This window comes from Dreissena polymorpha, chromosome 14 (genome assembly GCF_020536995.1).
Source record: "Dreissena polymorpha isolate Duluth1 chromosome 14, UMN_Dpol_1.0, whole genome shotgun sequence".
NCBI classification, from domain to species: domain Eukaryota; kingdom Metazoa; phylum Mollusca; class Bivalvia; order Myida; family Dreissenidae; genus Dreissena; species Dreissena polymorpha.
In genome coordinates, this window is record NC_068368.1 from 53,930,899 (window position 1) to 53,951,802 (window position 20,904).

The 20,904-nt window shown below is 35.7% G+C and overlaps 1 protein-coding gene across 1 annotated transcript in view; it reads left to right on the top strand.

The window, feature by feature from the left end:
• The window catches only part of LOC127857810 (uncharacterized), a 30,574-nt gene extending 18,506 nt beyond the window's left edge, over nucleotides 1-12,068 (top strand). The window contains exons 6-7 of the mRNA XM_052394480.1: nucleotides 1,267-1,295; nucleotides 11,868-12,068. Of these exons, the coding sequence (XP_052250440.1) occupies nucleotides 1,267-1,295; nucleotides 11,868-11,928 (90 nt within the window). The 3' untranslated portion in view covers nucleotides 11,929-12,068. The remainder of the gene's footprint in view (nucleotides 1-1,266; nucleotides 1,296-11,867) is intronic.
• The last annotated feature ends 8,836 nt before the right edge of the window (nucleotides 12,069-20,904 follow it).

Genomic DNA, 20,904 nt, shown 5'->3' on the forward strand with positions numbered 1-20,904 from the left:
CATAAATTCCATTATAATTTTCAGCTTTTGTCAAAATTGTTTAGTTCCTTAGAGTCTCAGGTGAGCACCAAAGGGCCCATGTCCTCTTGTTATGCCCCTGGAAGGGTGGCATATAGCGGTTGAACTGTCCGTCAGTCAGTCTCTCTGTCTGTTTGAAAACTTTAATACCGATAACTTCAACTTGATATTTGGCATGCATGTGCATCTCATAGAGCTGCACATTTGAGTGGTGAAAGGTCAAGGTCATCCTTTAAGGTCGAAGGTCAAATATATGGCTTCAAAGCGGCGCAGTAGGGGGCATTGTGTTTCTGACAAACACATCTCTTGTTATTAAATGTTTTTAAATAACATTTATTCTGATAATCTGCTTTTCATTACACCTTTTAATTAAATAAAGTTAATTGCCTGTTGATGCTGGTTAGAATGTATTTGGCTTCTTATCAGCAATTAATTGTTTCAAACTATACATGCCTCATACCATTAAATTGATTCTTGTTCATGGAACATATATAATCGGTACATGCTTAAATTATGTCCTATATTCATTATTTAATGTCACAGTTACAGGTTATCATGGGAAATTATCTCATTATACTTTTTGAGCAAATTTGCCCAGTCTGGTTGGATTTTCAAATAACTTTGCTAAACTAACTTGTCTTGTTTGATTAGATAACATGCACAGGATCATGGTTAAGGTATGCAGTGTACAAGGCCAATATCAAAGTACGTGTATTGAGCAGAAATAAGTAGCAAAAGTATCAAAACAAATATATTTACAAGTAGTGATTCATTTTGAAATCTACATCAATGAGTCCCTGGGACTCGCATATTTTTAAACAATGGGTCCAAACTGAAAACAATGGGGCCAGATTGTGTCTTTGTAAATTTGTTACAAAATAATATACTAATAATGATACGCTAAGGCCAGGGATTCTTTTATGCAATTTTACAGCTAAAAACAGAATTAGGTTTTTAGCAAGTAAAATATTTATTTGTTTTAATTTTAATAACAAACAGTGTAACATATAACATCTTAAACAGAGATCTTTTAATATCTTTAACAATTTGGACTGACTAGAGTTGTAATAAATTGGATGACTATTGTTTATAATTTTTGGGTGAAAATTAGCCCTTTCAAACAGTGTGACAAAAGACAATTTCTCCTTTGGTCAAAAGGTTTACACCTTCAATACAGATTTAGTGTAACAACACTGGTACTGTATTTAAGTTGTATAGCCTTCTCGTCTTGTTTTTTGTTCCAAACAGGGAGAGCTTTTTCCAGAAATTCATTCCAGGTAAATTTACACAACTTCACTCTCATTAGTTTGTCTTGTTTCCCTACAGTTAACCTGTTCCTGAATTTGGTCAAGACCTTATTATGTACAGAAAAAATCTTTCACATCCTGCAGTATGAACAGCAGATGTCTGTGTTGTTAAAAGGACAATGAAAATGTGTAAGGCATAAACATCTAGGTCAAGTTCGGTAATCCGTCAAATTGACCCAGACACTCATGAGTTACGGCCCTTGAATCATCGTAAAATTGGTTTTTTTCTCGTTTCCGCTCAATCACTCTAGCAATTGTCATCAGATCTTCACCAAACTTCATGAAATTGTGTAAGGCAATAACAACTGTGTCAAGTTCGATAATCGGCCAAATTGACCCAGACACTCCTGACTTACGGCCCTTGAATCATCGTAAAATTGGGTTTTTTCTCGTTTCTGCTCTATAACTCGAGCAATTGTCATCAGATCTTCACCAAACTTCATGAAAATTTGTAAGGTAATAACATCTGTCAATTTCGATAATCGGCCAAATTGACCCACACACTCCCAAGTTACGGCTCTTTAATCATCGTAATTTTTTTTTCCTTGTTTCCGCTCAATAACTCAAGCAATTGTCATTGTATTTTTACCATACTTCATGAAAATGTGAAAGGCAATAACATCTAGGTCATGTTCGATAATCGGCCAAATTGACCCAGACACTCCTGAGTTACGGCCCTTGAATCATCGAAAAATTGCGTTTTTTCTTGTTTCCGCTCAATAACTCGAGCAAATTTCATAGGATCTCCGCCACACTTCATGAACATGTGTAAGGTCATAAGATCTAGGTCAAGTTCGATAATCAGCCAAATTGACTAGGACACTCCTGAGTTACGGCCCTTGAATCATAGAAAAATTGAGTTTGTTTCCTTATGTTATGAAGTTGTGCATGTTGGATTGTTATTGTCCTACATCAAAACTGAATTTTTTTTATGCCCCCGGTAGGCAGTTGCGCTGTCCGTCCGTCTGTCTGTCCGTCACACTTTTGCGTTTAGGTTTCGAAAAATGCTCATAACTTCAATGTCGCTTCAGATGTTACCTTCATATTTGGTATGCATGTGTATATGGACAAGGCCTTTCCATACGCACACAAATTTTGACCCCTTTGACGTTGAATTTGAACTAAGGGTCCGCGTTTAGGTTTCAAAATCTGCAGTTAGGTTTCGAAAAAGCGTTTTTTGGGGGCATATGTCTTCCGATGGAGACAGCTCTTGTTTTAAGTTAGATTATCAACATGGCCTAGCCATATCAATATATATAGGACTCTCAATTGGAAATGGCTTATTAGAATACAAGCCTTTGTTGGGAATCGTCATGTTATTATTCCTATGCCTCCCACTGATTCTAATTAAAGAAGGGCATTTGCTTCTAGCATCATGAGTATCATATGGAAAAGAAATTTAAGTGAAAAGAATTTGACTGCTAGAAAATCTGCAATTATTGTTTTTGGTTTTTAGATAATTTTTCTTTGAATATTCACCCTTAGATATGCAAGTTTGATCGGTTAAACATGTCCGGATTGAGAGGGAAATATGAATGAAGAAGCAATACTTAAACAATTAAGTGTTAATGCTTTTAATTTCAATTAATAACAGTAGAATGTCAACTAGTTTTTAAAAATCTCTCAAAATTTAGTTTTTGCATCTCTTGTAAATTCAGATCAAATTTGCTTTCCAGTAGCAAATTAGGAGAGTTGAGTTTTACAGCCTGAAAGGCGATAAAAATAGAAAGCCTTTTAGAACCAAGTCCCAGAAGAATTTTTATTATGTGTCCCATGCTTGTCATTCTAATTGCACAAAGACTTACATAATCTCACTAGGGCACAATTAATTGTTCACTCAATATTGTAAATTCTTGCTCACCTGTTTAGAATGGCTTTAGATCATGATTCTTGGAAAATCTAAAGAAGAATTCAAGATAAATTCAGTGGATTGATTCATGGAATCATGGTCTATGTTTAAACATTCACAGCAAAGGCAATACATTGTAGATACAAATATTTTAATCTGTAATTACTAAACAACTGACTTTATAAAACTAAACCACTGTAACTATTGTTGCTTAAATACCATTCAATAGCAAAACACATTTGAGATATTATTTTTAACTCGACATAATTTATAAATAACACCCATGCTTGACATCTTTTTTAGCTCGACTTTGCGAAGAAAAATGAAAGCTATACTACTCATCCGGCATCTGCGTCGCAGTTGGTTAAAGTTTTTATAAAGTCAAATAACTTGAACACTATCAAAGATAATTAACTCAAACTTGGAATACTTCTTTATGGCAACAAGGCAATTTTGTATGTCAAGTTGCATAACTCTGTCAGCATTATTTTTAGAGTTATGCCCCTTTTAATACTTAGAGAATTGAAAAATTGGTTAAAATTTGTGTTAAGATCCACTTTATTCCTAAAGTATCAGAGCTGTTGCTTTTATAATTGCAACACTAACTAACTATTATAAGGGGACTGTGCATGCAAAGTTATGTTACTCTGACTGGGATTTTGACAGAATTTTGTTCCCTTTTATACTTAGAAAATTGAAAATTTTGTTAATTTGTGTGTTTTGGTCCATTTTACTCCTAAAGTATTATAGCTATTGCTTTTAGACTTAGAACACTCGCTAACAATCATAAGGGGACTGTACAGGAACTGTACACATTTTAAGTGGTGAAAGGTCAAGGTCGTCCTTCAAGGTCAAAGGTCAAATACATGTATATGGCATCTGTCCGTCCGTCCGAAAACTTTAACATTGGTCATAACTTTTGCAATATTAAAGATAGCAACTTGATATTTGGCATGCATGTGTATGTCATGGAGCTGCACATTTTGAGTGCTGAAAGGTCAAGTTCATCCTTCAAGGTCAAGGTCAAATGTAAAAGTTTGCATTATTGAACATAGCAACTCGATATTTGGCATGCATGCGTATCTCATGGAGCTGCACACTTTGAGTGGTGAAAGGTCAAGGTCATCCTTCAAGGTCAAAGGTCAAAATTTGCAATATTGAAGATAGCAGCTCAATATTTGGCATGCATGCATATCTCATAGAGCTGCACATTTTTAGTGGTGAAAGGTCAAGGTCATCCTTAAAGCTCAAAGGTCAATGTCAAATTTTGCAATATTGAAGATATCAACTCGATATTTGGAATGCATGCGTATCTCATGGAGCTGCACATTTTGAGTGGTGAAAGGTCAAGGTTATCCTTCAAGATCAAAGGTCAAATTTTGCAATATTGAAGATATTAACTCGATATTTGGCATGCATGCGTATCTCATGGAGCTGCACATTTTGAGTGGTGAAAGGTCAAGGTCATCCTTCAAGGTCAAATGTCAAATATATGTCTTCAAAGCGGCACAATAGGGGGCATTGTGTTTCTGACAAACACATCTCTTGTTTTACAAATACTTTCAACTAATTTAAACTGGTTTTACATCACTTGGGTGTTTACATAGCTGTTGCTTTTCAATAATCAGTTGTTTTCCGCAATTATCCATGTAACCACTTTTACCACAACGGGGACCTGAATTTTGGATATACCATGCTTTAAACCATACATTCCCAACAGGTTAAAAGATAGTATGTTTATACTTTTACCTTAAAGATACTTATTTTGAAGCATTTGTAGTCCCTTTGAAAGTTAGATTTAATTAAAGACCTTTCTTACTAGATTCAAGTTTTAAAGGCTTCATTTTAAACCCTTAGATACTGATGAGCAGCAAATAGCATAAGATAAGAACAGACTGAGAGTTACTTGCAGCCTTTTCAGTTTTTTTTTCTGTTTGCACATAGCCATTTTCACTTTTGAGGGGGAAAGGGTTAAAATAGTACCAATACAACACCCTGCTTGCTACTATTTAGCTTTAATAATTAACACAATTGATATTAATGCTCATTCTATTAACCCAATTTTCCCACCTTTTCAATTACATGTCAGTGCATCATTCGTTCATTCACAAATATGTTATTGATTCCACAATTGAACTGAATAACCAAATTAATACAATCCTAAGTAAACACCCTGGCAGAAAACAACATGTAAATCACTCAAATCCATTAGATTACGCAATCGTGAATCAGTATTTAAAACATTTTGTCATGCAACTGAAAAATAATGTGCAAACACTCTCCTACGCAGTTGTTTGATTGAAAGATTTGTTTTGTGCTCAGAGTGATCCATGTACTGGGTTTCAGCCCCAAATTAAAGGAGGTTTATATGACTCTGTAAACACAGGATCATTAGAGATTAATGTCCCACTGTATGTTTATACTGATTAAAATGTCATGAGTCATGACTGCTTGCACGTCATGATGCTATTTCTGTGTTTCCTGTTTATGGTCATGCTAAAAGTTTATACCTTCTTTGCCCATTTATGGTTGTGCTTTTAGCGTTATGTATCTTAAACTAATTATTACGAAACAAAATTGTTTTTCAAAAGAGCTTGGTTGGATAATAAAAGCAAGAAGGATCACCAGTTTTCTTGAATGGAAAATAGACGATACAAATACCAATATGTTTATAACACTTATTCGAATGTGTTCCTGTAAGTAAGTTATACATAGGATATGAAATGCCAAGCTGTGTCTTGAGTTTTCTGTTTAAATGAAATTGTTTCAAGACTTTGTTTTTATGTTATGCATTAAGTTGATTTTGTCCTATTGTCATATCTACGGACAAAGTTCAACAATTCATTGTCTGTTATTTTTGCTGTATTATTTTGGCTTGAGAAAACTGTATTTGAATATTTGTCCGTATTTTTTTGCATTTTTTCCAGCCCACCCTATTTTGTTAATTGTTTTAAATAGTTGGTCTTACATATTGAAGTATCCTCAGTGACCTCACGCTGATGTATACCGGGTAATTTAACCTATTGCAATAGACATGTCTTTATATTAGTTTGTGTTTCCAAATGAAAAGGCACCAAGCGTGTTGTTTTGGCTGTGGCTCCTTTAATGTGCTGAAAATTGTTTAGTGCTTTCTGTTTAGTGCTTTCTGTTAAGTCAACTAATAAATCCTTATCATTTTTATTTACCTCACCTGATAACAATGTGCTCAAGGTGAGCTATTGTGAGCACCCTACCTCCAGTGTTGTGAGGTGTCCGTCATCAACATTAAGCTAATTATCACTCGAAAGGCCACATTTTAAATCAAATATCGATAAATCTTGGTCAGAATGTGTATCTTGACAAATACTACGTTGCCAGGTTGATAGTGATTGTATATTTGGCGAATACATGGAGCTGGAGTGACCGGAAATTTCTTTTCCTATTTCAATTGGCAGACAATTGCACGAGACCAAGATTATGTAAAGTATCATAGTCATCAACAAACAACCTGAGGATCAATATTGTCTTAATTGTAACAGAATAATTATATCATTATTGAGTATGTGTAATTTAAACAAGGGCTGTTTGTAAAACATGCATGCCCCCTATATGGGCTCTCCGTTGTAGTGAGAGCCATCGTGTGAATATGTTTTTTGTCACTGTGACCTTGACCTTTGACCTAGTGACCTGAAAATCAATAGGGGTCATCTGCCAGTCATGATCAATGTACCTATGAAGTTTCATGATCCTAGCCATAAGCATTCTTGAGTTATCATCCGGACACCATTTTACTATTTCGGATCACCGTGACCTTGACCTTTGACCTAGTGACCTGAAAATCAATAGGGGTCATCTGCGAGTCATGATCATTCTACCTATCAAGTTTCATGATCCTAGGAATAAGCGTTTTTCAGTTATCATCCGGAAACCATTTTACTATTTCGGGTCATCGTGACCTTGACCTTTGACCTAGTGACCTCAAAATCAATAGGGGTCATCTGCGAGTCATGATCAATCTACCTATCAAGTTTCATGATCCTAGGCCTAAGCGTTCTTGAGTTATCATCCGGAAACCATTTTATTATTTCGGGTCACTGTGACCTTGACCTTTGACCTAGTGACCTCAAAATCAATAAGGGTCATCTGCGAGTCCTGATCAATCTACCTATCAAGTTTCATGATCCTAGGCCTAAGCGTTCTTGAGTTATCATCCGGAAACCATTTTACTATTTCGAGTCACTATGACCTTGACCTTTGACCTAGTGACCTGAAAATCAATAGGGGTAATCTGCGAGTCATGATCAATCTAGCTATCAAGTTTCATGATCCTTGGCCTAAGCGTTCTTGAGTTATCATCCGGAAACCATTTTACTATTTTGGGTCACTGTGACCTTGACCTTTGACCTTGTGACCTCAAAATCAAAAGGGGTAATCTGCGAGTCATGATCAATGTACCTATGAAGTTTCATGATCCTAGGCCCAAGCGTTCTTGAGTTATCGTCTGACAACCACCTGGTGGACGGACCGACAGACAGACCGACATGAGCAAAGCAATATACCCCCTCTTCTTCGAAGGGGGGCATACAAAAAACTCCATGAGTGTTATAGTTCATATCAGTGCAGTAGTTTAAAAAATACTACAAAATTTTGTAGATCTATTCAAAAGAGATCCTTTCTCAATTAAAAGCTGTATTCCTGCATGTCTCATTTGTTGCGATGACTTTCACACATAATGCCAATTGGTGAAGTATCCAGCTATCAGTATTTGTTCAACTGTCGCATCTCTATATAAGACATGTCTCAAGCTGCCTTACCATAACTCTGATAACGTTAGCATATCATGTCCAATATTGTACAGATAGTAGTGTTATTGTGACATTACTTTGATCGGATTGGGTCTATTCTGAGAAAGTTTTGTTCTACAAGACTCTTATGTCCAGTTTTAATTAATTTTGAAAGGATTGTAACGTCAGAAGAATATTTTCTTTTGAGTTGGATCATACAAGTAAGTGTGGATACTTTTGAAAATGACTGTTTAAGAGTTCAACTTCAATTTTAAAAAATATGGTATGGTTTTAACAAAATTAACTAAAACTATAATGTTATTAATATAGTGATGAGTGTTCATGTTATATTTTTACTAAATATATTTAACTATTTAAGAAAACAATGCAGGTAAAAGTAAAACATGCTGTTATGTAATAGGAAAAATAAATATGTTTACAAATAAAAAATGGACATCTGCTTGTAATTGACAAAGACTAACTTCAATTTCAAGAAGTTTTAATTCTTTTATGTGGATAACAGCATTTTGTGACTTTTTATGTCCCCCACCACTATTGTGGGGGACATTTTGTTTTTGCCCTGTCTGTTGGTTTGTTTGTTTGTTTGTGTGTTTGTTTGTTTGCCCCAACTTTAACATTTGCAATTACTTTTACAATATTGAAGATAGCAACTTGATATTTGGCATGCATGTGTATCTCATGGAGCTGCACATTTTGAGTGGTGAAAGGTCAAGGTCATCCTTCAAGGTCAAAGGTCAAATATATAGCTTCAAAGAGGCGCAAAAGGGGACGTAGTGTTTCTGACAAACACATATCTTGTTTTTTATAATTTTATTGTTTAGTGTTTTATGTGCTAAATAATTGCAAATGTCTTGTTTAAATAAGCCATATCATTCATATCACACATTTGAGGGAGTGCTATTATTTCTTGACATGTTTTCACTGCATTCTGTCAGATGTAAAACAATTGCAGAGAAGTTTCATAGGCTGTACAAAATGTTTTTCTTGTAAGTGAGACATGTTCATTTTGATTATTTTGTTTAAATATTAACTGCCAAAATATATCTCACTCCTGTATGTGAGACAAGGGAAGTTGCAAAACAACTTGAACAAGACTTGTAGCTAAGTAACAATTAAGCTTGCTTGCTAAACAATATGTTCATCATGGAATCATGGGGACATATATAAGGATACCATTCTAGCCATATGATCTTAAGTAAACAATTTAACTGACAAACTTGCATACAATAAGAACTTGACAATTCTGTGCATATGTATGTCTGAATGATGTAGCACAGTAGTGTATCATATACAAAACTTGTGTGATGTTCTTTTCTTGATATTTAACATTTGGTGAACAAAACTATAATGAAATGCTGAAATATAAGTCCACTCAACCATTAGACTTACAAACTCTATTTTGTAACCTTCTTACATGTATTATGTCTTGCAGAGCATTTTGTCATTAGTCTTTTATGAATATGGAAGTTCTTATTGTTCTATTTTAGTTCTTATTGTTCTATTTGTGCCGGTGTATTATTGGTCCCATTGGCTCTTCAGCAGCAGTATGCTACATGTTCAAGCTAAATCGAACTTGATCTGACTAGGGGACACCCGAGGGTATATAATGAGCTTCATTGAAATGTTCTGTCAAACATTTCAAATTTTTTAAGTGAGTGGAACTACTCTCAGCACCAATACCGTGTTTTAGCCGTGTGCTATTAAGCTTAATTCTCAACAGTTAGTTTGTCAGCTCTCAGATTGCATGAAGTCATTCATTCATATATTTTCAGATATTCATGTTGTTTTATATGAACACAATAAAATAATTAAAAGTATTTCTTCATTATACCCCCACAAACGAAGTTTAGGGGGGTATATAGGAGTGAGCTTGTCTGTCTGTCGGTCGGTCCGTATTAAGTGTCCGCTCTCTAATTCAAGTAGTTTTCAGCCGATCTTCACCAAACTTGGTCAGAAGTTGTATCTAGATGATGTCTAGGCCAAGTTCGAACATGGGCCTTGCTGGGTCAAAAACCAGGTCACGAGGTCACTTAGTGCGTTTTAAACATTCAGCATGTTGTCCGCTCTCTAATTCAAGTAGTTTTCATCCAATCTTCACCAAACTTGGTCAGAAGTTGTATCTAGATGATGTCTAGGCCAAGTTTTAACATGGGCCTTGCTGGGTCAAAAACTAGGTCAAGGGGTCACTTTGTGCGTTTTTTAACATTCAGCATGTTGTCCGCTCTCTAATTCAAGTAGTTTTCATCCGATCTTCACCAAACTTGGTCAGAAGTTGTATCTACATGATGTCTAGGCCAAGTTAGAACATGGGCCTTGCCGGGTCAAAAACTAGGTCACGGGGTCACTTGGTGCGTTTTAAACATTCAGCATGTTGTCCGCTCTCTATTTCAAGTAGTTTTCATCCAATCTTCACCAAACTTGGTCAGAAGTTGTATCTAGATGATCTTAAGGCCAAGTTCGAACATGGACCTTGCCGGGTCAAAAACTCGGTCACGGGGTAACTTAGTGGCTTTTTGTAACATTCAGCATGGTGTCCTCTCTCTTATTCAAGTAGTTTTCATCCGATTTTCACCAAACTTGGTCAGAAGTGTTATCTAGATGATCTGAAGGCCAAGTTTGAACATGGGCCATGCCAGATCAAAAACTAGGTCACAGCTAGGGTCACTTAGTACATTTTACACATTGACCATGGTGTCCGCTCTCTATTTCAAGTAGTTTGAATCCGGTCTTCACCACACTTGGTCAGAAGTTTTAACTAGATGATGTGTATGTCAAGTTCGAACATGGGCCATGCCAGGTCAAAAACTAGGTCACGGGGTCACTTATTGTGTTTTAAACCTCACCATGTTGTCCGCTCTCTAATTCAAGTAGATTTTATCCAATCTTCACCAAAATTGGTCAGAAGTTGTATCTTGATAATGATAGGGCAAGTTTGAATATGGGTCATTCCGGGTCAAAACAAGGTCACTTAGTGCGTTTGAAACATCACAATGTTGTCCGCTCTCTAATACAAGTAGTTTTCATCTAATCTTTACCAAACTTGGCCAGAAGTTGTATCTTGATGATGTCTTGGTCAAGTTTGAATATGGGTCATGCCGGGTCAAAAACTAGGTCACAGGGTATCTTAGTGCGTTTTAAAACCTCACCATGTTGTCCGCTCTCTAATTCAAGTAGTTTTCATGCAATCCTCACCAAACTTGGTCACAAGTTTTATCTAAATGATCTCTAGGACAAATTTTAACATGGGCCATTCCGGGCCTAAAACTAGGTCACGGGGTCACTTAGTGCGTTTTTTAACATTCAGCATGGTGTCCGCTCTCTAATTCAAGTAGTTTACATCCGATCTTCACCAAACTTGGTCAGAAGTTTTATGGAGATGATCTTAAGGCCAAGTTAGAACATGGGCCTTTCTGGGTCAAAAACAAGGTCAAGGGATCACTAAGTGCGTTTTAAAAATTGAGCATGGTGTCCGCTGTTTTTTGTGAAGACGACATGCAAAATATTATGTGTCAATGCGGCAAGTGGGGGTATTCGTCACGCCTGTGACAAAGCTCTAGTTTCTTTTCATGCTTAATCTGCTCATTAAAAAATTTGAAGTAATCTTATCATTAAGGAAGAATCCACTGTATGATTAACTATGTGTACGATAACATTAGCATTTAATTTATGCTCATGAACGTACAAAAAAGCCAAACTTTCCCCTTATATTCATGTTAAGAAACTGCTGGTTGACTTTTATTTGAAGCTTATTAAACATATTTTGCTGAACTGTTTCCTGCATACTTGTCTTATATGTATGTTTGTTTATTTATATCCATTTATTTTAAAGCAGCAAATCTTTCTTCTTAACAGTTTCTTATGTTTACAGAGTTGTGTAGAACTATAACAATGTTTTGTTTTTACTTTCAGTCATCAAGTGTGCCCCACTCACCACTCTATTCCCGGTCACCTTTGCCTGAAGTTACTGTAAAGAAGGACATCCAGCTTGCAGGCTCAGTTAACACTAATTGCTATAACGCAGCAGTCAATGAGGGTCTTGGATGTGAATCCAACATAAATATCAGCAGGTACATAGCCAAGGCTCGCAATCTCATATCTAGAAAACATGGGCTCAGTGAGTATTGTACTGAACGAAAAAGCGAAAAACAGTTAAAGCACAGTAGTGCATATGTCCAGTACGAACATGCACCAGTGTTAAGTGACACCTCCAGCGATCAGGAAAGAGAGCCTTTGAATTTATTGCATGGACAAGCATCTGTTTTACCTGGTTCAAGCATACTCCAGAGTGCAGTAACACAGACATTTTCAATGCCTTCACTCGGTAACCAAACACTGTTACTCAGTTCGCTGCCATTGTGCAATGAAGAATCCAGCTTTCCAGTAAAGCAATTGGGAATTGATTCTGCCAGCACTCACACAAACAGAACGCAGGTTTGCAGTTCAGAAGTGACAGCCAAAAGTTGTTCAAGGAGTACACCTTGGGATAATACAGTGCCTGACATGAAAAAATATCGCTATAACCAAACTGCAATGGCCTTACAGCAGTCTGGTTTAATGAAAACAACAATTAAAACAGCTGAGCTTCTCAGAAAAAGTCGCCTGCTTCAAGAAGAGCTAAGAAAACTCCGAAGAGAGACTGCATTCTTGGTGCAGTCTGTACTTAACAATCCAGAAAACAAGCACATAAAAGAACTGTATTTTAACCAGCCTCAAACTCAATCTTTCAAGTCCTAATGTGACTTTGAAACAACAACAATACCACTAGGTGCATTTGGGATGTAGTAAGTGCAATCATCTAAAAGATTGAGACTGTCTCAATGTACTTACGCCTTGTTAAGTTAAGACAATCTTCTTAAGGATTGTGACTATCTAGAGGCACTTACGCCTTGTCATTGTTTTGAATCTATATGTGCCATTATTGTGTCTTTTTTATTGTTCAACTGAAGACTCCAAGGTTTACTAAGGCGGAATGTGGGTCTGTTTGAATTAATCCTTGAAGGCTATTTTAAAGAGGCGTTTGTAGCATGGGTTGAATGAATAAAATGATTGCCAACAGTTTTTGTCAGGGATTGTATGTCGTTATGGTCATGTTTGAGAAAGCAGCATTTTTGCATTTTGTTGTTACATGTTATTGTATGACAACGATGCCGATGGAGGTTTTGATTGCCAGTTATATTCCAATTTGAAAAGTTCTTTCTGACAGCAGAGGAACTGTTGATTGTTGTTAAGTTTTCTGTTATAACTTATTTTATTTTTTTTAAATAAAAGTTTGATGTTTAAACACACAAGTAAATTGTATTTATAATGACTTCTAGATCCATGTGATTTTTTTATCAGCATTTTAAACTTCATGTATTTATCAGTTTGAAACAATTATATACCTTAAAATGAAAAGAAATACTGAGTCAATTTTGATTGATGTATCTATTTATTAGTCCCCTACCGGTGAAACAGGAGGGGACTTATGGTTTTCGCTCTGTGTGTCTGTCACACTTTTCTGGATCCTGCGATAACTTTGAATGTTCTAAATATTTTTTCATGAAACTTGGAACATGGATAGATGGCAATATTGACATTATGCACGTCATTTCTTTTTGTTCCTACATCAAGAATTCTGGTTGTTATGGCAACAAATAGACTAGAAATACTGCTGAAAATGGTGTTTTTTTCTGGATCCTGCGATAACTTTGAAAGTTTTTAATATTTTTTCATGAAACTTGAAATATAGACAGGTGGCAATATGGAGATTATGCATGTCATTTCGTTTTGATCCTACGTCAAGAATTATGGTTGCCTTGGCAACAAATAGACTAGAAATACTTCTGAAAATGGTGTTTTTTTCTGGATCCTGCGATAACTTTAAAAGTTCTTCATATTTTTTCATGAAACTTGAAACATTGATAGATGGCAATATGAATATTATGCACGTCTTTTCATTTTGTTCCTACGTAAAGAATTATGGTTGCTATGGCAACAAATAGACTAGAAATACTGCTGAAAATGGTGTTTTTTCTGGATCCTGCGATAACTTTTAAAGTTCTTCATATTTTTTCATGAAACTTGAAAGATGGATAGATGGCAATATGGACTGTATGCACGTCATTTCATTTTGTTCCTACGTCAAAAATTCTGGTTGCTATGGCAACAAATAGACAAGGAATACTGCTAAAAATGGTGTGTTTTTCTGGATCCTGCGATAACTTTTAAAGTTCTTAATATTTTTTCATGCAACTTGATACATTGATAGATGGCAATATGGACATTATGCACGTCATTTCATTCTGTTCCTACGTCAAAAGTTCTGGTTTCTATGGCAACAAATAGTCTAGAAATACTGCTTAAAAGGGTGTTTTTTCTGGATCCTGCGATAACTTTAAGAGTTCTTCATATTTTTTCATGAAATTTGAAACATGGATAGATGGCAATATGGACATTATGCACGTTATTTCATTTTGTTCTTACGTCAAAAATTTTGGTTGATATGGCAACAAATATAAAAAAAGAAAAAATATTCTGATAATGGTGGAATTTCTGACAATGGCGGATCCATTAGGGGACATATATTGCTTGGCAATAGTCTTGTTTAAACACAGTTTTTTAGTAGTGGTTTTCACATTAAAAAATAGTTTTATGAAGACTCTTTAGCAATTTAACGAGTTTAGGCTTTTAAATTTGGTCAGTTTAGGTATTTGAAATGGTATTCACCAATTCAATCCAGGATTTTATATATGTTGTTCAGTCTTGATAATGGAATAATCAGATTAAAAAAGATATTCAGTGGCAAGACAAGACTTGACTCATTTGTAAGAAGGATGTAGCTAACCTTGATCTTTGCCTTAGAAACAATTGAAATGGTTTGTGGGGGTAGTAGGAGAGAAAATCCAGGAATTGAAGATGATCGACTTCATTTGTCTGACATTTGTGTGACTCATACAGGAGACTATTGCTCTCTTCTGTAAATAATTTCTATGATAATTGATTATTATTGTTACAATGTGCTCTTGATGTTGTTGAGTTGTCTTCACTGGCCTTTTTTTGTTACAGGATCATTCCTTCTTTTTGCAATGGTGAGGTATTGTTCAACTGTATTGCGCTGTTGATAATGAGTAGAAAACTGTAAAATCAAAGATGGCCAGTAAAGTGTAAATAGTCTGATATTTTGTATTTATATCTATTTATAAAACCTGTTTTGATGTGTTACATTCCTACATAGAGTAATCTTCTTTATTAATAAATTAACTGACTACTGTCAAATAAATTTATTGTGATTACATATAGGAGTTTGTGTAAATGATCTGTATAAATTAACGTTTCTGTTAACAATTTGAGTTACTTCATTTTAATAACAACACTATTTTTCATAGGAATATATTATATCTTCAAAAAGTTTATTTATATCTACTGTGTTTGGTGGTATTGTTTCCGTATACAATCATATACTGTTGTAAACTTGTTGTGAGCTGCTCATGCATTTTAAGCTGGATGTCTTTGCTCTTATTCAGTCGAAGATAGTAAAAATTGTGATGAAAGTGGTCTTTGTTTTCTTCATTCATGTCATGTGTGGAAACTGAACTGTTCATGTCGTACAAAATCCATATACATCTGTGAATTTCAAAAACGCATGATTATGTTATCAGGTGGGACGCGTCTTAGTCCTGCTTTAATTTATTTCAGAAAAGTAAGGTGAATTAGTACAATTGTGAACTTATGTCACGATTCTTTTAACAGTGGGCCTAATATAAACTTGCGAGTTATAGTGCCATAATTATGGTAATAAATTCATATCATTGCCATGTCAATTCAGAAAAAGCCACACAATGTTGCAAAACGTCAGATTATATAGCTTTGATGTACACTTATGTACAAATAAAGCAGTGTATAGATTAAAAAAATATTGTGCTGTTTAGAAAATGTTAATTGAATTTATTAAATACTTAACAGTTTTTATTTACCTCACTTGATAACAAAGTACTCAAGGTGAGCTTTCAATCAAATATGGATTAATGGTCAGAATGTTTATCTTGACAAATACTACATTGCCAGGTCGATTATCGGGGAAAAAAACTGTTGCTAGTCTAGAGACCACATTTATTTTAGAATCTTTATGGAACTTTGTCAGAATGTCTCATCTTGAAATTATCTAGGATGAGTTCAAATCAGGGTTATTGAGGTCATGTGCGTCAAAAAATATGTTACCTGTTTGATTCTTTGATAAATGACTACATTTTCTATTCTGTTTGAATCTGGATCACATGCTTCCCAATACTATGCATCCAGATCAAATCAATCAAACATTGTTGCCACACTAAGGGGCCACATTTATGACTACATCTTGATGAAAGATTGTCAGAATGTTTATCTTTGCAATATTGGGAATGAATGTTTAGCTCACCTGATTGCTCAGGTGAGCTTTTGTGACCGGTCTTTGTCCGTCGTACGTCTGTCCGTCCGTCCGTTAACATATGTTCGTAAACACTCTAGAGGCCACATTTATTGTCCGATCTTCCTTAAACTTTGTAAGAAGCTTTATCCCAATAAAATCTAGGTCGAGTTCGAAACTAGGTCGTGCCGGGTCAAAAACTAGGTCAAAAAAAAAGAAAAAACTTGTAAACACTGTAGAAGTCACATTTCATGCCCACTCTTCATGTAACTTTGTCAAAATGTTTGTTTTAATGATATGTTGGTTGAGTTCAAAAGTGTTTCCGGTCTGTTGAAAAACATGGCCGCCAGTGGGCGGGGCAGTTTTCCTTATTGTGCTATAGAGAAACCTTGTAAACACTCTGGAAGTCACAAGTTTTGCCCAATCATCATGAAAGTTGGTCAAAACATTGGTTTTATTGATTTCTCGAATGAGTTCGAAAATGGTCCAGATCGTTGAAAAAACATGGCCGCCAGTGGGGCGGGACATGTTTTCTCTCTCTATATATATAGTGAAAACATGTGAACACTCTAGAAAGTCACATTCTTTGCCCAATTTCCATGAAATTTGGTCAGAACTTTTGTTTCCTTGATACGTGAGTTAAGTTTGAAAATGGTTCCGGTCCGTTGAAAAACATGGTTGCCAGGGGGACGGCGCAGTTTTCCTAATATTTATATAGTAAAAAGGCTTGTAAACAATCATGAATTAAGGTCATGTAACATGCGAGGCAACTCTTCTAAATTTGCATTTAAGTTTACAGTAGTTACTCCCCTTTGATTATTAATGTTTTCATAATAATACAGTGTAGATTTGTGTATCATTTATGTGTTAATTGTTATTCGAGGTTGGATGTTTTTTTTAAGCTCACCTGATTGCTCAGGGGAGCTTTTATGACCGGTGTTTGTCCGTCCGTCCGTCCGTCGTCCGTCCACATTTGTTCGTAAACAATCAGGAGGCCACATTTACTGTCCGATCTTCATGAAACTTGGTCAGAAGATTTGTCCATATGATATCTCGATCGAGTTCGAAACTGGGTCATGCTGGGTCAAAAACTAGCTCACTAGGTCAAAAAAAGAGAAAAAGCTTTTAAACACTAGAAGTCACATTTAATGCCCAATCTTCATGTAACTTTGTTTAAATGTCTGTCTTAATGATATGTTGGTTGAGTTCAAAAGTGCTTCCGGTCCGTTGAAAAACATGGCCGCCAGTGGGCGGGACAGTTTTCCTTCCATGGCTATAGAGAAACCTTGTAAACACTCTATAAGTTACAATTCTGGCCCAATCATCATGAAAGTTAATCGAAACATTGGTTTTATTGATATGTCGGACGAGTTCGAAAATGGTCCAGATCGTTGAAAAAACATGGCCGCCAGTGGGCGGGTAATTTTTCTCTCTATATATATAGTGAAAACATGTGAACACTCTAGAAGTCACATTTTTGCCCAATGTCATGAAATTCGGTCAGAAACATTTGTTTCCTTGATACGAGAGTTGAGTTGGAAAATGGTTTCCGGTCAGTTGAATAACATGTCTGCCGGGGGGGCAGTTTTCTTATATTTATATAGTAAAAAAAGATTGTGAATACTCTAAGAAGTCACATTTTTTGCACTATCATCATGAAACTTGGTGAAAAGATTGAATTTATATATCTCAGATGAGTTTGCAAATGGTCCCGATGGGTCAATAAACATGGGCTGCCAGGGGGTTGGGCAGTTTCCTTATGTGACTATATAGAGAAAAACCTTGTGATCGAACACTATGGAAGTCACATATTTTGCCTAATCATCGTGAAACTTAGTCAATACATTGGGTTTATTGATTTCTTGGACAATTGGAAAATGGCTGAGATCGCTGAAACACACTTTTTAGCTCAACTGATTGCTCAGGTGAGGTTTTAGAATTGGTCTTTGTCCGCTGTCCGTCCGTCCACATTTGGTTTGTAAACACTCTAGCATTCACATTTCTCAAGCATTCTTTATCAAAGTTGCTGAAAGATCTAAATCAAGTTTGATGATAGGTCACCATTTCAAATCTTACAAAAACAAAAACACTCCCTACGCAAGAATTTTGGTTCAATAATGATGAAACTTAACCAGGATGTTTGTCTGGTCAATATCTAGATCAAGTTTGACATTAGGTAAAGATTGAATGAACCGACTCCTCTCAGGTGAGCGAACTAGGGCCATCTTGGCCCTCTTGTTTAAATAGGGAACACGTACATCCGAAAACTAGGTCACCAGGTCAAATATAAAAACCGAGTAATCACCAGACGCCACATTAATGACTCGATCTTGAATGAACATTGTTGGAGTGTTTATATTGAATATCTAAACGGAGTTTGAAACCGGGTATAACGCGTTTAAAACTTGGTCACCAGGTTCAATCTTAGAAAACCTTGTAACCACGCTATAGAGGCCACTTATATAGGCAATTACTTTGTAATAATGAATATCTCGACAATATCTAGGCATGTTGTAAAACTGTTGCAGGCGCGTCCAAAACTAGGTCACTAAGTCAAATAAAATGATAAAGAAAACTCTAGAGACGATATTTATAACTCATTCTTGATGAAATCTCTGAATGTTTATTTGTACAATATGAAACCCATGTTCAAATCATGCATGATTTGCTGCATGATCATTGTCAACTGGGTCATACGAGTTGTGTATCGTGTTATTTCTTAAAAGTTGACCCGCATTTGTAAAGATATTGCCAGAAAGAAATTCATTTCTGCGTTGAATAAGACCGAGATCGTGACAATCGCTGCACAATTGATGAAGATATGGCTGTTCAAAGCGATGCACCCCGTTTTAAGGTGATTTTCAGTTGCATACCTTGTTATATATATATTTGATAGTGAATTTTTTTTCAGAAAAGATAATTTTTCGATATAATATGATTATTTATCATTCAAAATGATGTTTTCACTAATTAATATCATAGCAACACGTTAACCGCCTGTGGTTCAAATAGTCAGGTGAGGTCAAGAACTAGAACGTTTGGTGAAGCCTTCGCAATGGTTTTCTTGAACTCAGTTTAGCACTTCATGACCATCACGACCCTCTTGTCTACATTTAATTTGTAAAGGGACAGCATAGTTAAAATTAAATAACCTACATATTTCGACCATGAGAATTAACCCATGCATTCTGGTATTTTATCAACAGGAGTACAATACAACCGATGGCGTAATAATAATAACACGCGCTTAAGGAAGTTACAGCTAAATGTCCATCATATTAAACAATTAAATATGTAATGTTTTACGCCAGTTAGTATGGCGGCCCGTTAGTATTAAATATTAACCATAAGAATCTCCAGCATTAGCAGGAGATTATTCTTATCATTACTACTTTGTTTTAATACCATAGGACGAAATAAGGTATGCTGATAGCATCTGATGATTGGACAATATCAACATTGGAAGCATGAACATTTGCAAGCATACATTTAAGTAACAAGAGAGTTTGGCACGGCGGTTTAAATAGTGCAAATCCGAAAATATCGTTTACGTAAATAGAGGATTAATTTAAGTGCACTTTTCCATTTCATACATTTATATACTTTAAACCTATTTATTTTAGCTCGATTGCATAGAAAGCCTTAGGCTTATTTGAAACGCTCTCGAGTCCGTTTCCTGGGAAACCATACTTGGTGTCTATGGGGAAATCTAAAGAACGCTCCCACAGTGGGGATCGAACCCTTGACCTCCCGATCGCTAGGAGGACACCATATCCACTACACCACTGCGAACTCTTATATACATTCATATAGCAATTATTATGCAAACTGTATTTTACCCCTTACGAAAAGTACTGGATTCGCAATCCATTTTCTTTTATAATACGCACGTTTAAACATGAGTGTTATTGAGAAGAAACTTCCCTTAAACGGAAACTTCAAAAGCTCAAAGTGTCGTCCCTAATACCTTGTGCGAAATGCTGAGACTAATGTGGGACGACCTTCATATGCATAAACCTCATGTTCCCAGACCGAGGATAAATTATAAACCTCATGTTCCCAGACCGAGGATAATTATAACCTCATGTTCCCAGACCGAGGATAAATTATAAACCTCATGTTCCCAGACCGAGGATAAATTATAAACTCATGTTCCCAGAGCGAGGATAAATTATAAACCTCATGTTCCCAGACCGAGGATAAATTATAAACCTCATGTTCCAGACCGAGGATAATTATAAACCTCATGTTCCCAGACCGAGGATAAATTATAAACCTCATATTCCCAGACCGAGGATAAATTATAAACCTCATGTTCCCAGACCGAGGATAAATTATAAACCTCATGTTCCCAGACCGAGGATAAATTATATGTGAGTTATGCTCATCTCATTCATTATATATGATTGTGTGATATACATTCTGTACAATATAATATTTAGTAAACAGTTGATGATGTACGAATTAACTTGTTATTATTTTAAATTTCAGTAAAGTATCCAAACAAAAATACGTTATAAATTAATGTGTAACTAGCTGAAACCATCGGTTTTTGTTAATAAGCAT